Consider the following 17,343-nt stretch of genomic DNA (forward strand, 5'->3'; position numbering starts at 1 on the left):
AGCAGCTCCTTTTGTTAGATATAAGCAATCCCACAGCAAATACTTCTGTTTCATTTTTGACTATTTTCTTCTTTTTTAAAATTTTTTTTTAATATTTATTTTATTTATTTTTTCCCTTTTGTTGCCCTTGTTGTTTTATTGTTGTAGTTATTATTGTTGTTGTTGTTGGATAGGACAGAGAGAAATGGAGAGAGGGAGGGGAAGACAGAGAGGAGGAGAGAAAGATAGACACCTGCAGACCTGCTTCACCGCCTGTGAAGCGACTCCCCTGCAGGTGGGGAGCTGGGGTTCGAACCGGGATCCTTATGCTGGTCTTTGTGCTTTGCGCCACCTGTGCTTAGCCCGCTGCGCTACAGCCCGACTCCCTATTTTCTCCTTCCTTCTCTCTTTCTTTCTTTCTTTCTTTCTTTCTTTCTTTCTTTCTTTCTTTCTTACTTTTATATTACACTGGTCAGTGTGTCTATTTATTTTCTAGTACCAAGCAGACTATTTTCTTAAGATAAAGATGCAATGAGGTATCTCAGTGCTAGGGACTATACAATGATATAACTTTTCTGGAAAGCAATTTGACATTATGTATTCAAGAGTATGGGGTTACCTTCATGTATCCTGTTGAAATTTTTTTTCTTTCTTTTTCTTTTTTTAATTAGTAACAATTCCTTGCTCAAGTGATGCAAACATTCTATATCTTAACTGAGGAAGTGGCTACATGACTGTATATTTTTGTCAGAATCATCAAAAATTACCCTTTAAGGAAGCCTGGGTGGTGGCACACCTATGTGAATGAACATGATACAATGCTTAGGACCTGGGTTCAAGCTCCTGGTGTCCACCTGCAGGGGGAAAGTTTCCCAAGGGAAACAGTGCTGCAGGGTGTGTGTGTGTGTGTGTGTGTGTGTGTGTGTGTGTGTGTGTGTGTGTGTGTGTGTTTTATGTCTCTCCCCTTTCCCTGTCAATTTCTGTCTCTATCCAAAAAATATGAGTAAATAAAATACTTTTTAAAAGAAAAAATTACCATTTAAATTGCTGAATTTTACTGTCTATGAATAGTATCTCAATAAAATTATTACTATTTTTAAACCAAGCACTTTTCTGTAAAAGTCAAGGCACTGATAGAAAGTGCCAGGAATAGCACTCTAAGTTTTCCCTTGCTAGACACAGAAAGATAAAAAGATAACTTAAAAAGGAGTGGTTTTCTCACTATGTAATTCCATCTCATTCAATGCTATGTCCTAGCTTCTCTTTTTCACATCCATTTCTCTGAATTATGAGAAGAATGGGATTTCTACTATTAGAAGAACAATTCTACTCATGTAGATCTGTTCTTGACCCTTCTGTTCACACAGTTACTTAAAGTGTCAGTTGCAGCCAGCAGGGACCAGAGCTTTTTAATATTGATTGACTTGTGAAGTGATAAGGCAGGTCAGCTGAACATACACACCAAGATGCTCACGTATTTGCAAGGGAGCATCATATGCTTTAGAAACACAACTAGGATAATGATTCAATCTATTGTAGGTGAATGAATGTTGGGTATAGTTCACTTAAATACAACTAGGAAATTTCATTTTTACAATTTTAACAAATGTTAAACATTTTGAACACTTAAGAAAAATCATCTTTTGTCTTCCTTCCTCCCTCTCTCCCTCCCTCCCTCCCTCCCTTCCTTCCTTCCTTCCTTCCTTCCTTCCTTCCTTCCTTCCTTCCTTCCTTCCTTCCTTCCTTCCTTCCTGTGCATTCCTCTGGCTTATGGTGAAGCTGGGGATGAACCTGCAACCTCAAAGCCCTGAGAAATTGTACTTCTCAAGTCATATCAGTTTTGAGTCCAGATTGACCCTGCTAAAATATAAATCAGCTGTTAGGTTCTGTACAAAACTCTATACAGTACACACAAAATCCTATACAATAATGCTTATAGTGTAATCTCTTAACAGTCCCAAAGTGAAGATACCTCAAATAGATAAGGAAAATACGATATAAGACAGAGGCTTCAAAGTGGATGAACCTGAGAAACATTATATTAACTAAAAGAGGTCACTCACAAAAATCTATATATCAATAGTATAGGAGTTCATTATATGAAATGTTCCCAACTAGGGAGCTCTATAGAGACAGAGAATAGATTAGTGGTTACTTAGAACTAGGAGGAGGGGACTTCTTTCTGAGGTGATGACCAGTTTCCTAAACTGACTGTGGTCATGGCTGCACATATCTATAACTTTGCTGAAAACCACTGAATTGCACTATAAACGGAGTGATTTGCAAGGTGTGTTCAATTATATCTCAGTATAGCTGTTAAAACAAAATGAAACAAAACACACCAGCCTCAAACCCCAACCCTTACAGTGCTCTCCAACTCACAGGAGAGCCAGTTCTCACAGCATTCTATAAGGCCCAGATGCTGCTCTGAATGCATCTCTCTCTGCTTTTCTTCTCACTCCACTTGAGCGTCTCTAGTCCCCTTGTACATACTGCATGATTTTGCTTTAGGACACTGTACTGGCTGGGCCTGAGCTGCTGTTCTTCCTCAGACTCTGGCTTACTCATTCATCTCCTCTGAGTCTCTGCTTCCTACCACCCCCAACCCCACCCTGTGCCAAGGAGTCAAGAGCCTCATACACACAAAGCACACAATCTACCAATGAACTACATTCCCAACCTCAAATCTCTTCATGAAGATCTTCCTGCTACTATACTAAACAGTATTGCTTGGCCTTGTTGCCCCTATACGCTACTCATTTCCCTTTACTGTGCTGTTCCCCCCTCCCATAGTATTTACTATTGGCTTTTGCTTATTATAATTTTTTTAATTTTTAATTTTGTTTGCCTCCAGTCACTGGGCCTGGTATCAGCACTACTAATCTACCCTTCCGGTGGCCCCCCTTTATTATAAAATTTACTTGCTAAGTTTTTATTTCTGTCTCCCCTTGCACTGACATGTAGGTCTCAAGAGAGCTAGCATCTTAGTTTTATTCATGAAGGTATCCCAATGCTCAGTAATTATCTGCTGGATGAGTCAATTAACTATTGACTTTATGTTGTTCTATTTATTTTTCAATAAATATTTATTCTAAAACTCGTAACTAGGGTAATATGACTTAGGACAGTTCCACACAGAATTTGGCGAAGATATTTATGGTGCTATAAGACAACTTATATCATATATAATTTCTACAAGTTGAAATCCGACTTATTCCCCCACAATAGTCTATTATTAAACTAAGATGATGAGATAAATGAAGAGGGAAGTAGTAAAGGGGTGAAAGTAATTCCCCAAGGTGGGCACATACTGTGACTGGAGATGACAGTCTACACCTGCAAATGTGTGTGTGGGCCCCAGAAGCATAATGAACTAGCTGCTGAGGGCAGGTACCTGTATGTATCTATCTACATATATTTAAAAATATATTTTTTATTTATTTTAATGAGAAAGAAAGAGAGAGGGAGAAGGAGGGGGGAGGGAGAAGGGGAGAGGGAGAGTGGGAGAGAGAGAGAGATAGAGACCAGAGCACTGCTCAGCTCTGGTTTGTGGTGGTGCTGGGGATTAAACATGGGACCTTGAAGCCTTATGTATGAAAGTCTTTTGCAGAACCATTATGCTCTCTCTCTCCCCAGCCCAAAACCTGTATGTCTTTAGCTCACTGCTAAGTCTGTTAACTAGATCTTAATTTCCATGGCATGTTCTCTGCCAAACAAAACAAAAAACAAAACAAAAAAAAAACCCATAAAAGCTGTAACTCTAAAGAGATTTCTATGATTAGTCACAATAGTTTCTTTCCTGTTTTTTAATTGCCACCAAGGTCATTACTGAGGCTTGGTGCTGGCACTACAAATCCACTCCTCCTGACAGCCATCTTTCCCATTTTCTTTCTTTCTTTCTTTTTTTTTTTTCGGTAGGACAGAGAGGACTTGAGAGAGGAGGGAGAGACAGAGAGGGAGAGAAAAAGAGAGACACCTGTAGACCTGCTTCATGCTCGTGAAGCATTCCCAGCAGGTAGGGAGCAGGGGGCTCAAACCTGGGTCTTTGTGCATGATACTGTGTGCACTTAGTCAGGTGCACCACTGCACAGCCCTTGTTTATTTCTTCATATTTCACTATATACAAAGAGAGAAGGGAAAACAACACAATATTCACATTAAACCTTACAAGGCAAAATAGAGAGCAGAGAATGTTGACTGCCTATCTTTATTAAAAAGACAATTTTATTAAGAATGTTGCTAAGGAGATAATTAGCTTCTTTGCAAAGTTTCATGGAGTCTTAGCAGCAAATATGCACCCACTATTTTAAACAGTATTTCAATCTAAACAGAGATAATCACAATTAGACCTAATCAGAATGAGGTCTATGGAAACAAATCATGCAGCTGGTGAGATAGCTCACTTGGATAGTGTTACTTGCTTTGTCATGGGTACAAGTCAGGTTTGAGTCTGGCCCCTACTGCACTGAGGAAGCTTTGGTGCTATGGTATCTTTCTGTCTCTGTCTTTATATTTGAAACTGTTGGCCTGAAGCAGTGAAGCCTCAGTGATGATAAAAAACAAATCAATAAAACAAACAAACAGAAGAAATAAATCATGCAACCACAGAAGGTTTGTAGAACTTAGCTTCACTGTGACCAGTTCTTGAATCACTAAAAAATAAAGATTGTCTTCCCCAGATCCCTGCCCCACTAGGGAAAGAGAGAGACAGGCTGGGAGTATGGATCGACCTGTCAATGCCCATGTTCAGTGGGGAAACAATTACAGAAGCCAGACAGAACTTCTACCTTCTGCACCCCATAATGATGCTGGGTCCATGCTCCCAGAGGGTTAAAGAATAGGAAAGCTGTCAGGGGAGGGGATGGGATATGGAGTTCCAGTGGTAGGAACTGTATGGAATTGTACCCCTCTTATTATATGGTCATGTCAGTGTTTCCATTTTATAAATAAAAAATTAAAAATAAATATTGTTACAAAATAGAACTGTTTTGAAGTCAGGGAAATAGCACAGCTGCAGAGTACAGGACTTGTATGTAAGAGGTGCCAGGTTCAATTCCTCTGTACTACCAGTAGCTAGAATTGAGTGGCACTGTGTGGCTTAAAAAAAAAAAATAAAGTACTGTTTGAACCAATTTAAAGAAATATGGTTTTTAAGACACCTTAAACTAAAACTTTAAATGGCAGGTTGAATTTCAGATTCAAGTAATGTATATTTCCTTTTAAAATCTAAGGAATGAGGGGCCAGGTGATGGTGTACCTGGTTGAGCACACATGTTACAGTGCACAAGGATCCAGGTTTAAGTCCCTGGTCCCCACCTGCAGAGGGAAAGCTTTGCAAGTGGTGAAACAGGACTGCAGGTATCTCTTTGTCTCTTCCTCTCTATCTCCTCCCTCCCCTGGGTTTCTGACAGTCTCTATCAAATAAATAAAAGACATTTTAATTAAAAAAATCTAAGGCATGTACCATAGGCCAGAGCTGAGCAGAGCTTTAGTAGAAAAAAAAAAATATATATCTGGAATATATATTATCAGTTACCTTTTTACCTTTTAAGTTAAGATGCGGGAGTTTACTTGTAAACAGTTCATACTCCCTTTACAAAAAATTGCATTAATTTTGGAAATATACCAAAGAGGCAAGGGAATAATTATTTTCTTTCTTTCTTTTTCTTTATTGTGGGAGGAGGTGATTATTTTCTACTCTACTCTTTAGTTTTGTTTTTTCTACAACTAAGGTACCAAATTCACAGGAAAGTCAATCTCAGTGTACTTTGAAAATACAAGGTATCCATGGATGAAAGTTGTTCAAGTTTCTAAATGAGAAGTAAGGACATATCTCATTTTCTAGGATGCAGGGGACTAATTCTGACCCATCTACCCATTGCTTTATCAGTATCTTTTCCCAAATAATAGACTAGTTAAATGGTGGTGCTGGGGGTTGGCTGAAAAATAAATCTGTCGTAATTTCAGATCCTGTGTTAGAGATCAGGTATGTCAAGTGACTTGTACCTCAGCAATATCTCTCAACAGGTATTTCCAATTCTGAGAGGATAGTAACTCTTGAATTAGCAAATTGCACTCCCAACTACAAGGCTTCTTTCTTCTTCATTGGGATACCCACTAATCCAGATCCTTGTGGGGCAGCCCATAACATGCTTTACAGAATTCAAAGTATCAAAGGAAGGCAATTTCTTGCCATTCCTAAGAGTATACTGTGTTTCCTGATTGACACTGTCTCTCAAAATAGTACTTTTGTGCTATAAAGCTTCTGAGGTCAGACCTGTTCTTTGTCACTGATTTCTTTGGACTTTTCCTTAAGACATAACTTATGTGTTACATAGAAAATTACATAATAAACTCCTGCAAGAAGAATAAGTCCTAACAACAAGTCCCTGAAACAAAACACTAAACCTTTCACCCCCATTTTAAGATCTACATTGCTAGCTCATAGTAGACTTACTAAATAACAATATAAGTACACACTGATTACAAAAATTATTAACCATTCTATTTAACAAGACTCTAGGAGTTTAGCATGTATTAAAAATCATAAATGACTGGAAGTTGGGCAGTAGTGCAGCACGTTAAGTGTATGTGGTGTGAAGCACAAGGGGCGGCTTAAGGATACAGGTTGGAGCCCCCAGCTCCCCACCTGCAGGAGAGTTGCTTCACAGGTGGTGAAGCAGGTCTGCAGGTGTCTATCTTTCTCTCTCCCTCTCTGTCTACCCCTCCTCCCTCCATTTCTCTCTGTCCTATCCAACAACAATGACATCAGTAACAACAACAATAATAACTACAACAATAAAAAACAACAAGGGCAACAAAAGGGAAAATAAATAAATATAAAAAATCATAAATGACTTTACAAATCTTTGTCTGAGCTTGACAGCTAACATGCAGGTGGGCTGAAAGTACTGTCTGGGGAGATGGTGTCAGAGTTCGGGATAGGACTAGAAAGCTGGATCAGGGCAGAGAGTAACTTCCAAATATGGGAAAAGTATAAATAAACTTGGAACAAACCTAAAATAGACTTTCTAGCTTCTTCCAACATGAAGACCCCAAATCTCAACTGCTGTATTCTTACCTTTAGGTTCCTGATGATTAAAAAATTTATTCTTTTATAAAAAATATTTATTTTCTTTTTGTTGCCCTTGCTATTTTATTGTTGTTGTAGTTATTGTTGTTGTTGTAGTTATTATTGTTGTTGTTATTGATGTCATCACTGTTGGATAGGACAGAGAGAAATCAAGAGAGGAGGGGAAGACAGAGAGGGGGAGAGACAGACACCTTCAGACCTGCTTCACCACCTGTGAAGAGACTCCCCTGCAGGTGAGGAGCCGGGGGCTCGAACCGGAATCCTCACACCAGTCCTTGCGCTTTGTGCCACATGCGCTTAACCCACTGTGTTACTGCCTGACTCCCTAATCTATTCTATTTTATATCGTAATGCTCTTTAGCCATCAAGTTGCAGATGCTAACATGACGCTAACCCAGGGGGGCAAACGATCTCACCAATGCATCCTGGAACCCCACAACCCCAGAGCCTTAGCTTACTAGGGAAAGACAGAAAGAGGCTGGGTGTATGGATTGAGCTGCCAATGCGCATGTCCAGAGGAGATGCAATTACAGAAGCCAGACCTCCCACCTTCTGTACCCCATAGAGATCTTTGGTCCATACTCCAAGAGGGATAAAGAATAGGTAAGATTCCAATGGAGAGGATGGGATACGGAATTCTGGTGGTGGAAATTGTATGGAATTGTGCCTTTCTTATCCCATAACGTTGCCAGTCATTATTAAATCACTAATAAAACATTAAAAAAATCATAAATGCTAGAAGTGGACCTACCCTATGACCCTGAAATTCCTCTCCTGGGGATATATTCTAAGGAACCAAACATACCCATCCAAAAAGATTTGTATACACCTATGTTCATAATAGCACAATTAGTAGTAGCCAAAAACCTGGGAGCAACTCAGGTGTCCAACAACGGATGAGTGGCTAATTAAGTTGTGGTATATAAACATAATGGGATACTACTCAGCTATTAAAATGGTGAGTGGCCTGGGAGGTGGTGCAGTGATAAAGCTTTGGACTCTCAAGCATGGGGTCCTGAGTTCGATCCCCAGCATCAAACATGCCAGAGTGATGTCTGGTTCTTTCTCTCTCCTCCTATCTTTCTCATTAATAAATAAATAAAATATTTTTTAAAAAAATGGTGATTTCACCTTCTTCACCCCATCTTGGATGGAGATTGAAGGAATCATGTTAAGTGAGATAAGTAAAAAAACCAGAAGGATGGGGAATCAGGCGGTAGCGCAGCAGGTTAAACGCATGTGGTGCAAAGCGCAAGGACTAGCAGAAGGATCCCAGTTCGAGCCTCCGGCTCCCCACCTGCAGGGGAGTCACTTCACAGGTGGCGAAGCAGATCTGCAGGTGTCTATATCTTTCTCTCCCTCTCTCTGTCTTCCCCTCCTCTCTCCATTTTCTTTCTGTCCTATCCAACAATGACAACATCAACAACAATAATAGCTACAACAACAATTAAAAAAAGACAGTAAGGGCAACAAAAGGGAAAATAAATAAATAAATAAATAAACAAACAAACAGAAGGATGAATATGGGATGATCTCACTAATAGACAGAAGTTGAAAAACAAGATCAGAAGGGAAAACACTAAGCAGAACTTGGACTGGAGTTGGTGTATTGCACCAAAGTAAAAGACTCTGGGGTGGGTTGTGTGTGTGAAGGGTTCAGGTCCTGGAACATGCTGGCAGAGCAGGACTTAATGGGGGTTGTATTGTTATGAGGACATTAACAAAAGTATAAAGCAAATGTGTTGCCCTTGTTTTATTTTTTATTGTTGTTGTTATTGATGTCATTGTTGTTGGATAGGACAGACAGAAATGGAGAGAGGTGGGGGAAAATAGAGAGGGGGAGAGAAAGACAGACATCTGAAGACCTGCTTCACCGCTTGTGAAGTGACTCCTCTGCAGGTGGGGAGCTGGGGACTCGAACGGGGATCCTTACTCCAGTCCTTGTGCTTTGGGCCACGTGTGCTTAACCCACTGCGACCGCCTGACTCCCCACTTGTTTCTTATTTATTTTTGCCTCCAGGGTTATCACTGGGGTTTGGTGCCAGCACTATGAATCCATTGCTCCTGGAGGTTATTTTTCCCATTTTGTTGCCCTTGTTGTCGATCTTGTTGTGGTTGTTATTGTTGTTGTTAAAACTGTTGTTGCTGTTGGACAGGGCAGAGAGAAATCAAGAGAGGAGGGAAAGACAGAGAGGAGGAGAGAAGATAGACACCTGCAGACCTGCTTCACCGCTTGTGAAGTGACCCTCCTGCAGGTGGAGAGCTGGGGGCTCGAACCGAATCCTTACAACTGGTCCTTGCCCTTTGAGTCAGGTGCGCTTAACCTGCTGCACTACCGCCCAGCCCCTATTTATTTACTTATTAGATAGAGACAGAAAGAAATTGAGAGGAGGGGGAGGGGGACATAGAGAGGTAGAGAGACAGAGAGAACCTGCAACTCAACTTCATCACTCATGAAGCTTTCCTACTACAGGTGTGGACCAGGGGCTTGAACCCTGGTCCTTGAGCACTGCAATGTGTGCGCTTAAACAGGTACACCACCGCCTGGCACTGCGAGTGAACACCCCCTCCCCTCATAACTACTTTCTCTATAAAACATTTGCCAACTTCTTTTAGCCACTCTTACTGTGTTCTATTTTTCCTCGTAGGTACTAACTTACTAGAAGATCTTTAGCCTATGCATCTTTATATTCTTTTTATGCAGTCTTATTGAATGAAAGTAATTAATCAACAACAGAATAGAAAACTCACAGAATCCAATACTATTATGTTGAGTGTGCTACTTCCAAAATGCCTATAGCTACTAGGAGTTGGGCTTTACTTTCTAAATTTTTTACTTAATTAAGTAATGTTGTGAACCTAATAGAGTGTAGATGCTTCACTTCACACAAACTATTCTATGACTTGATACATTTTGTCTATAAAAATTTGATCAGGGAGTTGGGCAGTAGCACAGTGGGTTAAGCGCACGTGGCGCAAAGCGCAAGGACCAGCATAAGAATCCTGGTTCGAGCCCCTGGTTCCCCACCTACAGGGGAGTTGCTTCACAGGTGGTAAAGCAGGTCTGCAGGTGTCTTTCTCTCCCCCTCTCTGTCTTCCCCTCTTCTCTCCATTTCACTCTGTCCTATCCAACAACGATAACATCAATAACAACAATAACTACAACAACAATAAAAAGAACAAGGGCAACAAAAAGGAAATAAATATTAAACAATTTTTAAAAATTTGATCAGTGTGGACCACATTTTACCCAATGAAAGGAATTTACACTCTAATTTCTGGGAAAGAGGTCAGAGAATATTCTTTCTTACCTTTTTGTGTTATGCACTGTGGTTCCTCCCAGGACAATCCTCACACCAGGAGTATTATGGTTCAGGTTATATACTGTTAGAGCCTCTTCATAGGTGGCTCCTCCAATTACAAATACAATGATATCCTGAGGTCTGTAATAATGAAGCAAGTTAACACCACAGGATAAGGTGGGGGAAAAGGGCAAAGATGAGTTGCAACTATTATATACAGTTTTTGATTTATGGCTCTTTTTCACTCTCTTGATGAAGGAAGCAGAATTAAGTCAGAACAGAATAAGAGGTTTTAAAAAAAAGTTTTAATTATTTGAAATTGGCAGGAAACAGAACAGGAAATGCTGAATAGTGATTTGCTTTCTGTTTATGAGCGGATGTCTTATAATTTCTGTGCTGTGGATTTGAGAATAGCACAATAGTGTTTTGCTGGAACCAAATGGAGAAATATTCTTTGAAATTCAAGAGGTTGCAGACTGCTTCACTGTGACATGATATCAATATAGCAGTAATTTATGCTTGTGCTACCAATCTCTTCTCATGTATAAACCTTTTGTCAAATACTTAGTACAGTGTCATTACAAATGGCTTCTGTCCAAGGGCTGATTTTGAGAAGTATATCTGGATGTCCCTACAACATAGGAACTAGAACCATTTAATATTTTGAGTGCAGAAATCGAACATGAAAATTAATGGCACTTCTAGGAACACCACCTCTTCTTAAAATCTCTGTTCCTGGTTCCTTTGATAAACAAAGAAAAAGAGACCATGGAAACAAACAAACAAAACCCCATGGGTGTGGTTGAGATACTGGACATGCTGACATACCAGCTCAGCTACTACTTGCATGTGAGTAGCACTGGATACTTCGTTTTTACCTTTACCAAAACAGCTTCATAACTTGAGTGTGTGCTCTCTATAGAAGCCAAGTAAAAAAGACCCCATTATTTTTCTTTAAAAAATATTTTATTTATTAACCTATATGAGAGAGAACCAGAGCAGTGAGGGTAGATAGAATAAAGATTATGCAAAGACACTCTCATGCCTAAAGCTTCAAAGTCCTAGGTTCAGTCCCCCACACCACTATAAGCCAGTGCTGAACAGTGTGCTTTGGTAAAAACAAAACAAAACAAAACAAATAAATAAACAAAAAGCCAGAGCATCACTTAGGACTTCATATTTAAAAGTCCAATAGCTTTTTATTTTTAATTATCTTTATTTATTTGATACAGACAGCTAGAAATTGAGAAGGATGGGAGTAACAGAGAGGGAAAGAGAGACAGACACCTGCATTACTGCTTCACCACTAGCAAAGCTTTCCCCCTGCAGTTGGGGACCAGGGGTTTGAACCTGGGTCCCTGGGCATTGTAACATGTGTACTCAACCAGGTATGCCACCACCTGGTCCCTCCAATAGCTCTAACCATTGCACTACCTCCCAGGCTTCTTCTTCCTCTCCTTCTTCTTTTTTTTTTTTTTCGACCAGAGCAGTTTTTAACTCTGGTTTATGTTAGTGCTGGGGATTGAACCTGGGACCCTTGATGCCACAGGCAAGCAATTCATTTTGCATAATCATTATGCTATCTCCCCAGCCCTCTATTATTGCTCAAAACTGTTAGTTTGAATTATTTTCCTTTTCACATCTTATAATAAAAAAGACCAAGTTGCAAGTATTTGCTTTTTGGTGGGTTTCATGGAAACAGAATCAGATATTGTGGCTATTTAAAAATGTCTAGATAGGACTGGAAGATAACTCATCTGGTAGGGCACGTGCCTTGCCATCACCCTACCTGGTTTTGAACTATAGTACCACTTGGGATTACCATAGCACCAGTGCTTTGTGGTGATGCTTCCTTAGTATCTCCCTCAACCTTTCTCCTTATCTGAAATAAAAAGTTGAGCCAGGAGAAGTAAAATTTTGTATGCATGAGGCCCCACTGCTGCAAAACGAATAACTAAAACGTGAAAAAAAGTTCTGATAATTTCTGAATTGCACAGAAGCCCTGCAATAACTAGGATAGTTAGGCATTTTTATTCTGCAATAATCGATAATGATACTTTGAACTTTTGACTTACATGCCTTCAAAAATGTGTATTATTATTGTTATTACCTGCTTCATCCTTGAAGATGATGTGGCTTCAGCATAGCTACACCCTGATAATCACCTGCTTCCACAGTACATCTGTCTCTTACGAAGCAGAAAGGCATGAACTGAAAAGGCGTGAGCCCCAGTAGGTCTCTAGCACAGATAGAAGATGCTGTCCTTTAGTCTGGTAATTTCAGGGTGCCAGAGTATTTTCATATTGGAGAGGGAAGAAAATGCCATGGATGGGAAGCTGTGGGTGGAGATTCTATTAATGGCAGGGCAAAACCTAGATACAGGGATTGGCTCTTAGAGCCTGACTCAATTGTATGCCTAATAAGGATGACTATGTCACAATTGCTTGTGAAAACATTAATAAATGTTTTACTGAGCCTCCTACTACTTATTCATGCTGGTTTAGGGAGGCACACTGATGACAAAAGCTTTTTTTTTTTTTTTAACTCTGACATTTTCCCTTTGCATTCTTTCCCCCAGTGAATTTTGAAAGAAGACGTTCTCATGAGGACAAAAGTAAAACACATAGCAGATCTTTTGTATTTGATGGTTGAAACTAAGCTGTGTATACAAGTTCAATTCTTTGTGCACATCTTCCTGTGCTCTCTAATTCACCATAGCAACCCAAAGCATTAATTAATGCAGACAGCAAATGCTAGAAACAGCAGCCAGTTTGTGTATAGATATACAAGTACACCTTGAGCACCTGACTAATTATATCTTATTACATTAGAAAATAGAAGCAAACAAAAAAATTTCACATATAGTGTTTTTGGAAATAATTCTACACATGGATAAATTAAACTGAAAAACTTAACCTTTTTGCCTTTTAATTTCAGATTGGGGAGGAAGAAAGATATTACAGCACCTCTCCACCATTCATGGAGCTACCTTGATGCCATGCACAGTGCTCCCAGGCAGTGCTGGGGGTCAAACCTTGGTCTTTACACATGCCAAAGCTCTGTCTGGGGAGCTACCTCTTGGCCTCCTGGGTTTATATATTTTAAAGATTAATTAATTTATTTTAATGGAAATAGCCACAAAAAGGGTTCAGAGCACTGTTCAGTACAGGTTTATGGTGGCACCAGGGATTGAACCTGGGACCATGGATGTCTGATGTGCTACCTTAGTCCTGTGCCTTTTTTTTTTTTAAATACAAAAGGAAAACCACTGAGATGGTTCAGTGCTCAAGAGGACGTCTTGCACACATGAGGCCCTGAATTTAATCTCTGGCATCACCTTAAAAAGAAAAAAAGAAGCCTCTTAAAACACACAAGGAATATATAACTTAGTGGTTATTCTAGCCAATATATATTTTTAAAGTTTTATATGTCATCTAATTTGAAAACAAAGAACACTAACTTAGGTAATTAGTCTTCTCTGCCCTCCCCTCACCTGCATGCACCCCCACGTACTATTACAACTAATGTTTTGGTAAGCATCTTTGGTTATCTTTCTGTACTTGGACAATGTATCTTGGACAGTGTACTTGGACAATAAGGAAAACTTGCAGAAATGTAAAGGCTGAGTAGGCATCAGTTCCTCTGTTGCCTTCCTTCTGTTTAGCAGAAGCAGGATCAGGAGGTGGTGTAGGGGTTTTCTGAGCTCTCACTGTGATTCCCTTCATCTCTTCACTGGAATACTGCTCAGCTCTGGCTTATGGTGGTACTGGGGACTGGACCTGGGACCTCAAAGCCTCAGGAATGAAAATCTTTTGCATAACCACTGTGCTATTTCCTGGGTCCCCCTACTTCGGTTTCATCACCTCTCTCTGCCTTTTGCTTCACCTCCCCAGACCCCTGCCCCACTAGGGAAAGAGAAAGGCAGGCTGGGAGTATGGATCGACCTGTCAACACCAATGCTCAGCGGGGAAGCAATTACAGAAACCAGACCTCCTACCTTCTGCACCCCGTAATGATCCTGGGTCCATACTTCCAGAGGGATAGAGAACAGGGAAGCTACCAAGAGAGGGGAGTGTATAAGGAATTTTGGGGGTGGGAACTGTATGGAATTGTACCCCTCTTATCCTGTGGTCATGCCAACATTTCCGTCTTTTAGATAAAAATTATATAAAAACTTAATATATTACTTGCTTATAAGAAAAAAAGATATACACAGTTTTAGAAGCACACGATATATAGGTGTACTGCTTTCTGCTGACCTCCTTTCCTGGTCACTTCCTTATTTCCCAGGGACTTTAACTCTGATTTACTGTCTTCCTTTTCACTCCCACTACTCTTAAGAATTTCAGTGACTTTAATATTGATACAGTTTATTCTTCTAGCCTTCTCATACGGATCAGCTCTTCTATGATTTTAACATCAATGATTTTAACATAAACATTTACAAGTATCTGCACTACTACTAAAACCTTGAATTTAAGATCTCTTTCTCCAGTAAACATTTCCTCAACTTCCAACTCAACTTACACTGATACCTCCATTGTAGTAATTCTTTGTCCTCACCAAGACTTCCACTTAATGCAATACTTAAACAGATAAGCAAGCAAACAAACAACTATTCAGTACATCTCTCTACTTTCTTTACTCCCAAAATGTGGTTGAGTCCAGCCATTTGTCTTTTCTTCAATTAAACGAAAATAGTAAAGGCAGCTAGAGAAAGCCTCACAACTAAGCCCATGGACTATATTTTATTTGCTAAGGCTTCATACCTGTGTGATTCTACTGTTACCAGCTGTCTTTTTTTTTTCCCCCCAAATAGAGTGTGAGAGACAAAAAAAAAGGAGAGATAAGAGACAGGAAAGGAGAGTCATAACAGTACTGCTTCACCACGTGTGAAACATGACTCTCCCATATAGTGGCTGGGCCTCAAACCTTGTTCTTGATATGTGGTCAACTGTGTCCTCTACCAGGTGAGCTATCTCTTCAGTGACAACACTTTAAATTAATGATCACAACACCTTAATGGACACACAATCTTGCCTATATGTCCTACTTACATTTCCCTAGTAAATTTAATTCTTAGATTTCAAGATGACAATTGTACAGTGCTTTCTCTTTTTACCTCCTTTCTATTTTAACCGATAATGTGACATCATATTTTACTAAGAAAATAGAAGCAATTAGACATGATGGCCCCAAGTCTACACCATCAAAACCAAACACCTACTATATTTATACACATCTCGAACTTTCTTTCTTTCTTTCTTTCTTTCTTTCTTTCTTTCTTTCTTTCTTTCTTTCTTTCTTTCTTTCTTCCTTCCTTCCTTCTTTTCTTTCTTTCTTTCTTTGATTCTTCCTTCCTTTCTTTCTTTTTTTTAAAAAATTTTTATTGGGGGATTAATGTTTTACATTCAACAGTAAATACAATAGTTTGTACATGCATAACATTTCTCAGTTTTCCACATAACAATACAACCCCCATTAGGTTCTCTGTCATCTTTTTTGGACCTGTACCTCCCCCCACACACACACACACTCCAGAGTGTTTTACTTTGGTGCAATACACCAACTCCAGTTCAGGTTCTACTTGTGTTTTCTCTTCTGATCTTGTTTTTCAACTTCCACCTGAGAGTGAGATCATTCCATATTCATCTTTCTGTATCCTGAACTCTTTTCAAAGGCTCACCTGCTCATGCTCTGGATCTCTTAAAAATGTTACTTTTGATATTTTATTTATTTTAATTAATTTCTTTTTAAAATATTTATTTATTCCCTTTTGTTGCCCTTGTTTTTTATTGTTGTAGTTATTATTGTTGTCATCTTCGTTGGATAGGACAGAAAGAAATGGAGAGAGGAGGGGAAGACAGAGAGGGGGAGAGAAAGACAGACACCTGCAGACCTGCTTCACCGCCTGTGAGGCGACTCCCCTGCAGGTGGGGAGCCAGGGGCTCAAACTGGGATCTTTACATCGGTCCTTGCGCTTTGTGCCACCTGCACTTAACCTGTTGCACTACCGCCTGACTCCCTTTAATTATTTTCTTATTGGATAGAGACAGAGAGAAATTGAGAGAGGAGGGCGAGATAGAGAGGGGGAGAGAGAGAGAGAGAGACACTTGCGGTTCTGTTTCACCATTTGAGAAGCTTTCCCTTGCAGGTAGGGACCAGGGGTTTGAACTGGGTCCTTGCACACTGTAATGTGTGTGCTTAACCAGGTGCACCACCGCCTGGCCTCCCAAAATGTTACTTTTGCAGCTTTTCTTTTCTCTTCTAGGCTATACATTTCTCCTTTGGGATAATTCTTATCAGGCTACAAATATGATAAGTCCTCTTCCCCACTTAGCTCACAATCTCATCTAGCTGCCATCCATTTATCAGACTCTCCTGTGCAAAACTTCTAAAACGTGTTATATGCTTGTTTTCTTCATTTTGTCATATATCCTATAACCCTCTCTGTCCTTCAATCTCACTGAAAATGGGAAATAAGGTCACAAAGACATTCATATTGCCAAATCTGATGGAGATTCCTTAGAGTCTTCACCATCATTTTAAAAAATATTTATTTTCCCTTTTGTTGCTCTTGTTTTTTTTTTTTATTGTTCTTGTAGTCATTATTGTTGCTGTTATTGACGCCATCGTTGTTAGGACAGAGAGAAATGGAGAGAGGAGGGGAAGGCAGAGGGGGAGAGAGACAGATACCTGCAGACCTGCTTCACCCCCTGTGAGGTGACTCCCCTGCAGGTGGGGAGCCGGGGGTTCTTTACTCCAGTCCTTGCACTTTGTACCATCTGCGCTTAACCCGCTGCGCTACCGCCTGACTCCCTGTCTTCATCATCTTTACCTCTATTTTTCTTTCCTCCTCTGTTTTCCTCTCCTCTCTCATTTTCTCTGTTCTATCCAAAAAAATTGATGAAAAAAAAAATGGCCACAGGATCAGTGGATTCGTAGCATAGGCACCAAGGCCCAGCGATA

General features: G+C 39.9%; 1 protein-coding gene across 1 annotated transcript in view; it reads right to left on the reverse strand.

The window, feature by feature from the left end:
• VPS45 (vacuolar protein sorting 45 homolog) overlaps nucleotides 1-17,343 on the reverse strand; it is a 65,580-nt gene that overhangs the window by 17,638 nt on the left and 30,599 nt on the right. Inside the window, exon 12 of the mRNA XM_060202362.1 lies at nucleotides 10,384-10,515. Within this exon, the coding sequence (XP_060058345.1) occupies nucleotides 10,384-10,515 (132 nt within the window). The remainder of the gene's footprint in view (nucleotides 1-10,383; nucleotides 10,516-17,343) is intronic.

This window comes from Erinaceus europaeus, chromosome 11 (genome assembly GCF_950295315.1).
Source record: "Erinaceus europaeus chromosome 11, mEriEur2.1, whole genome shotgun sequence".
Taxonomy (NCBI): domain Eukaryota; kingdom Metazoa; phylum Chordata; class Mammalia; order Eulipotyphla; family Erinaceidae; genus Erinaceus; species Erinaceus europaeus.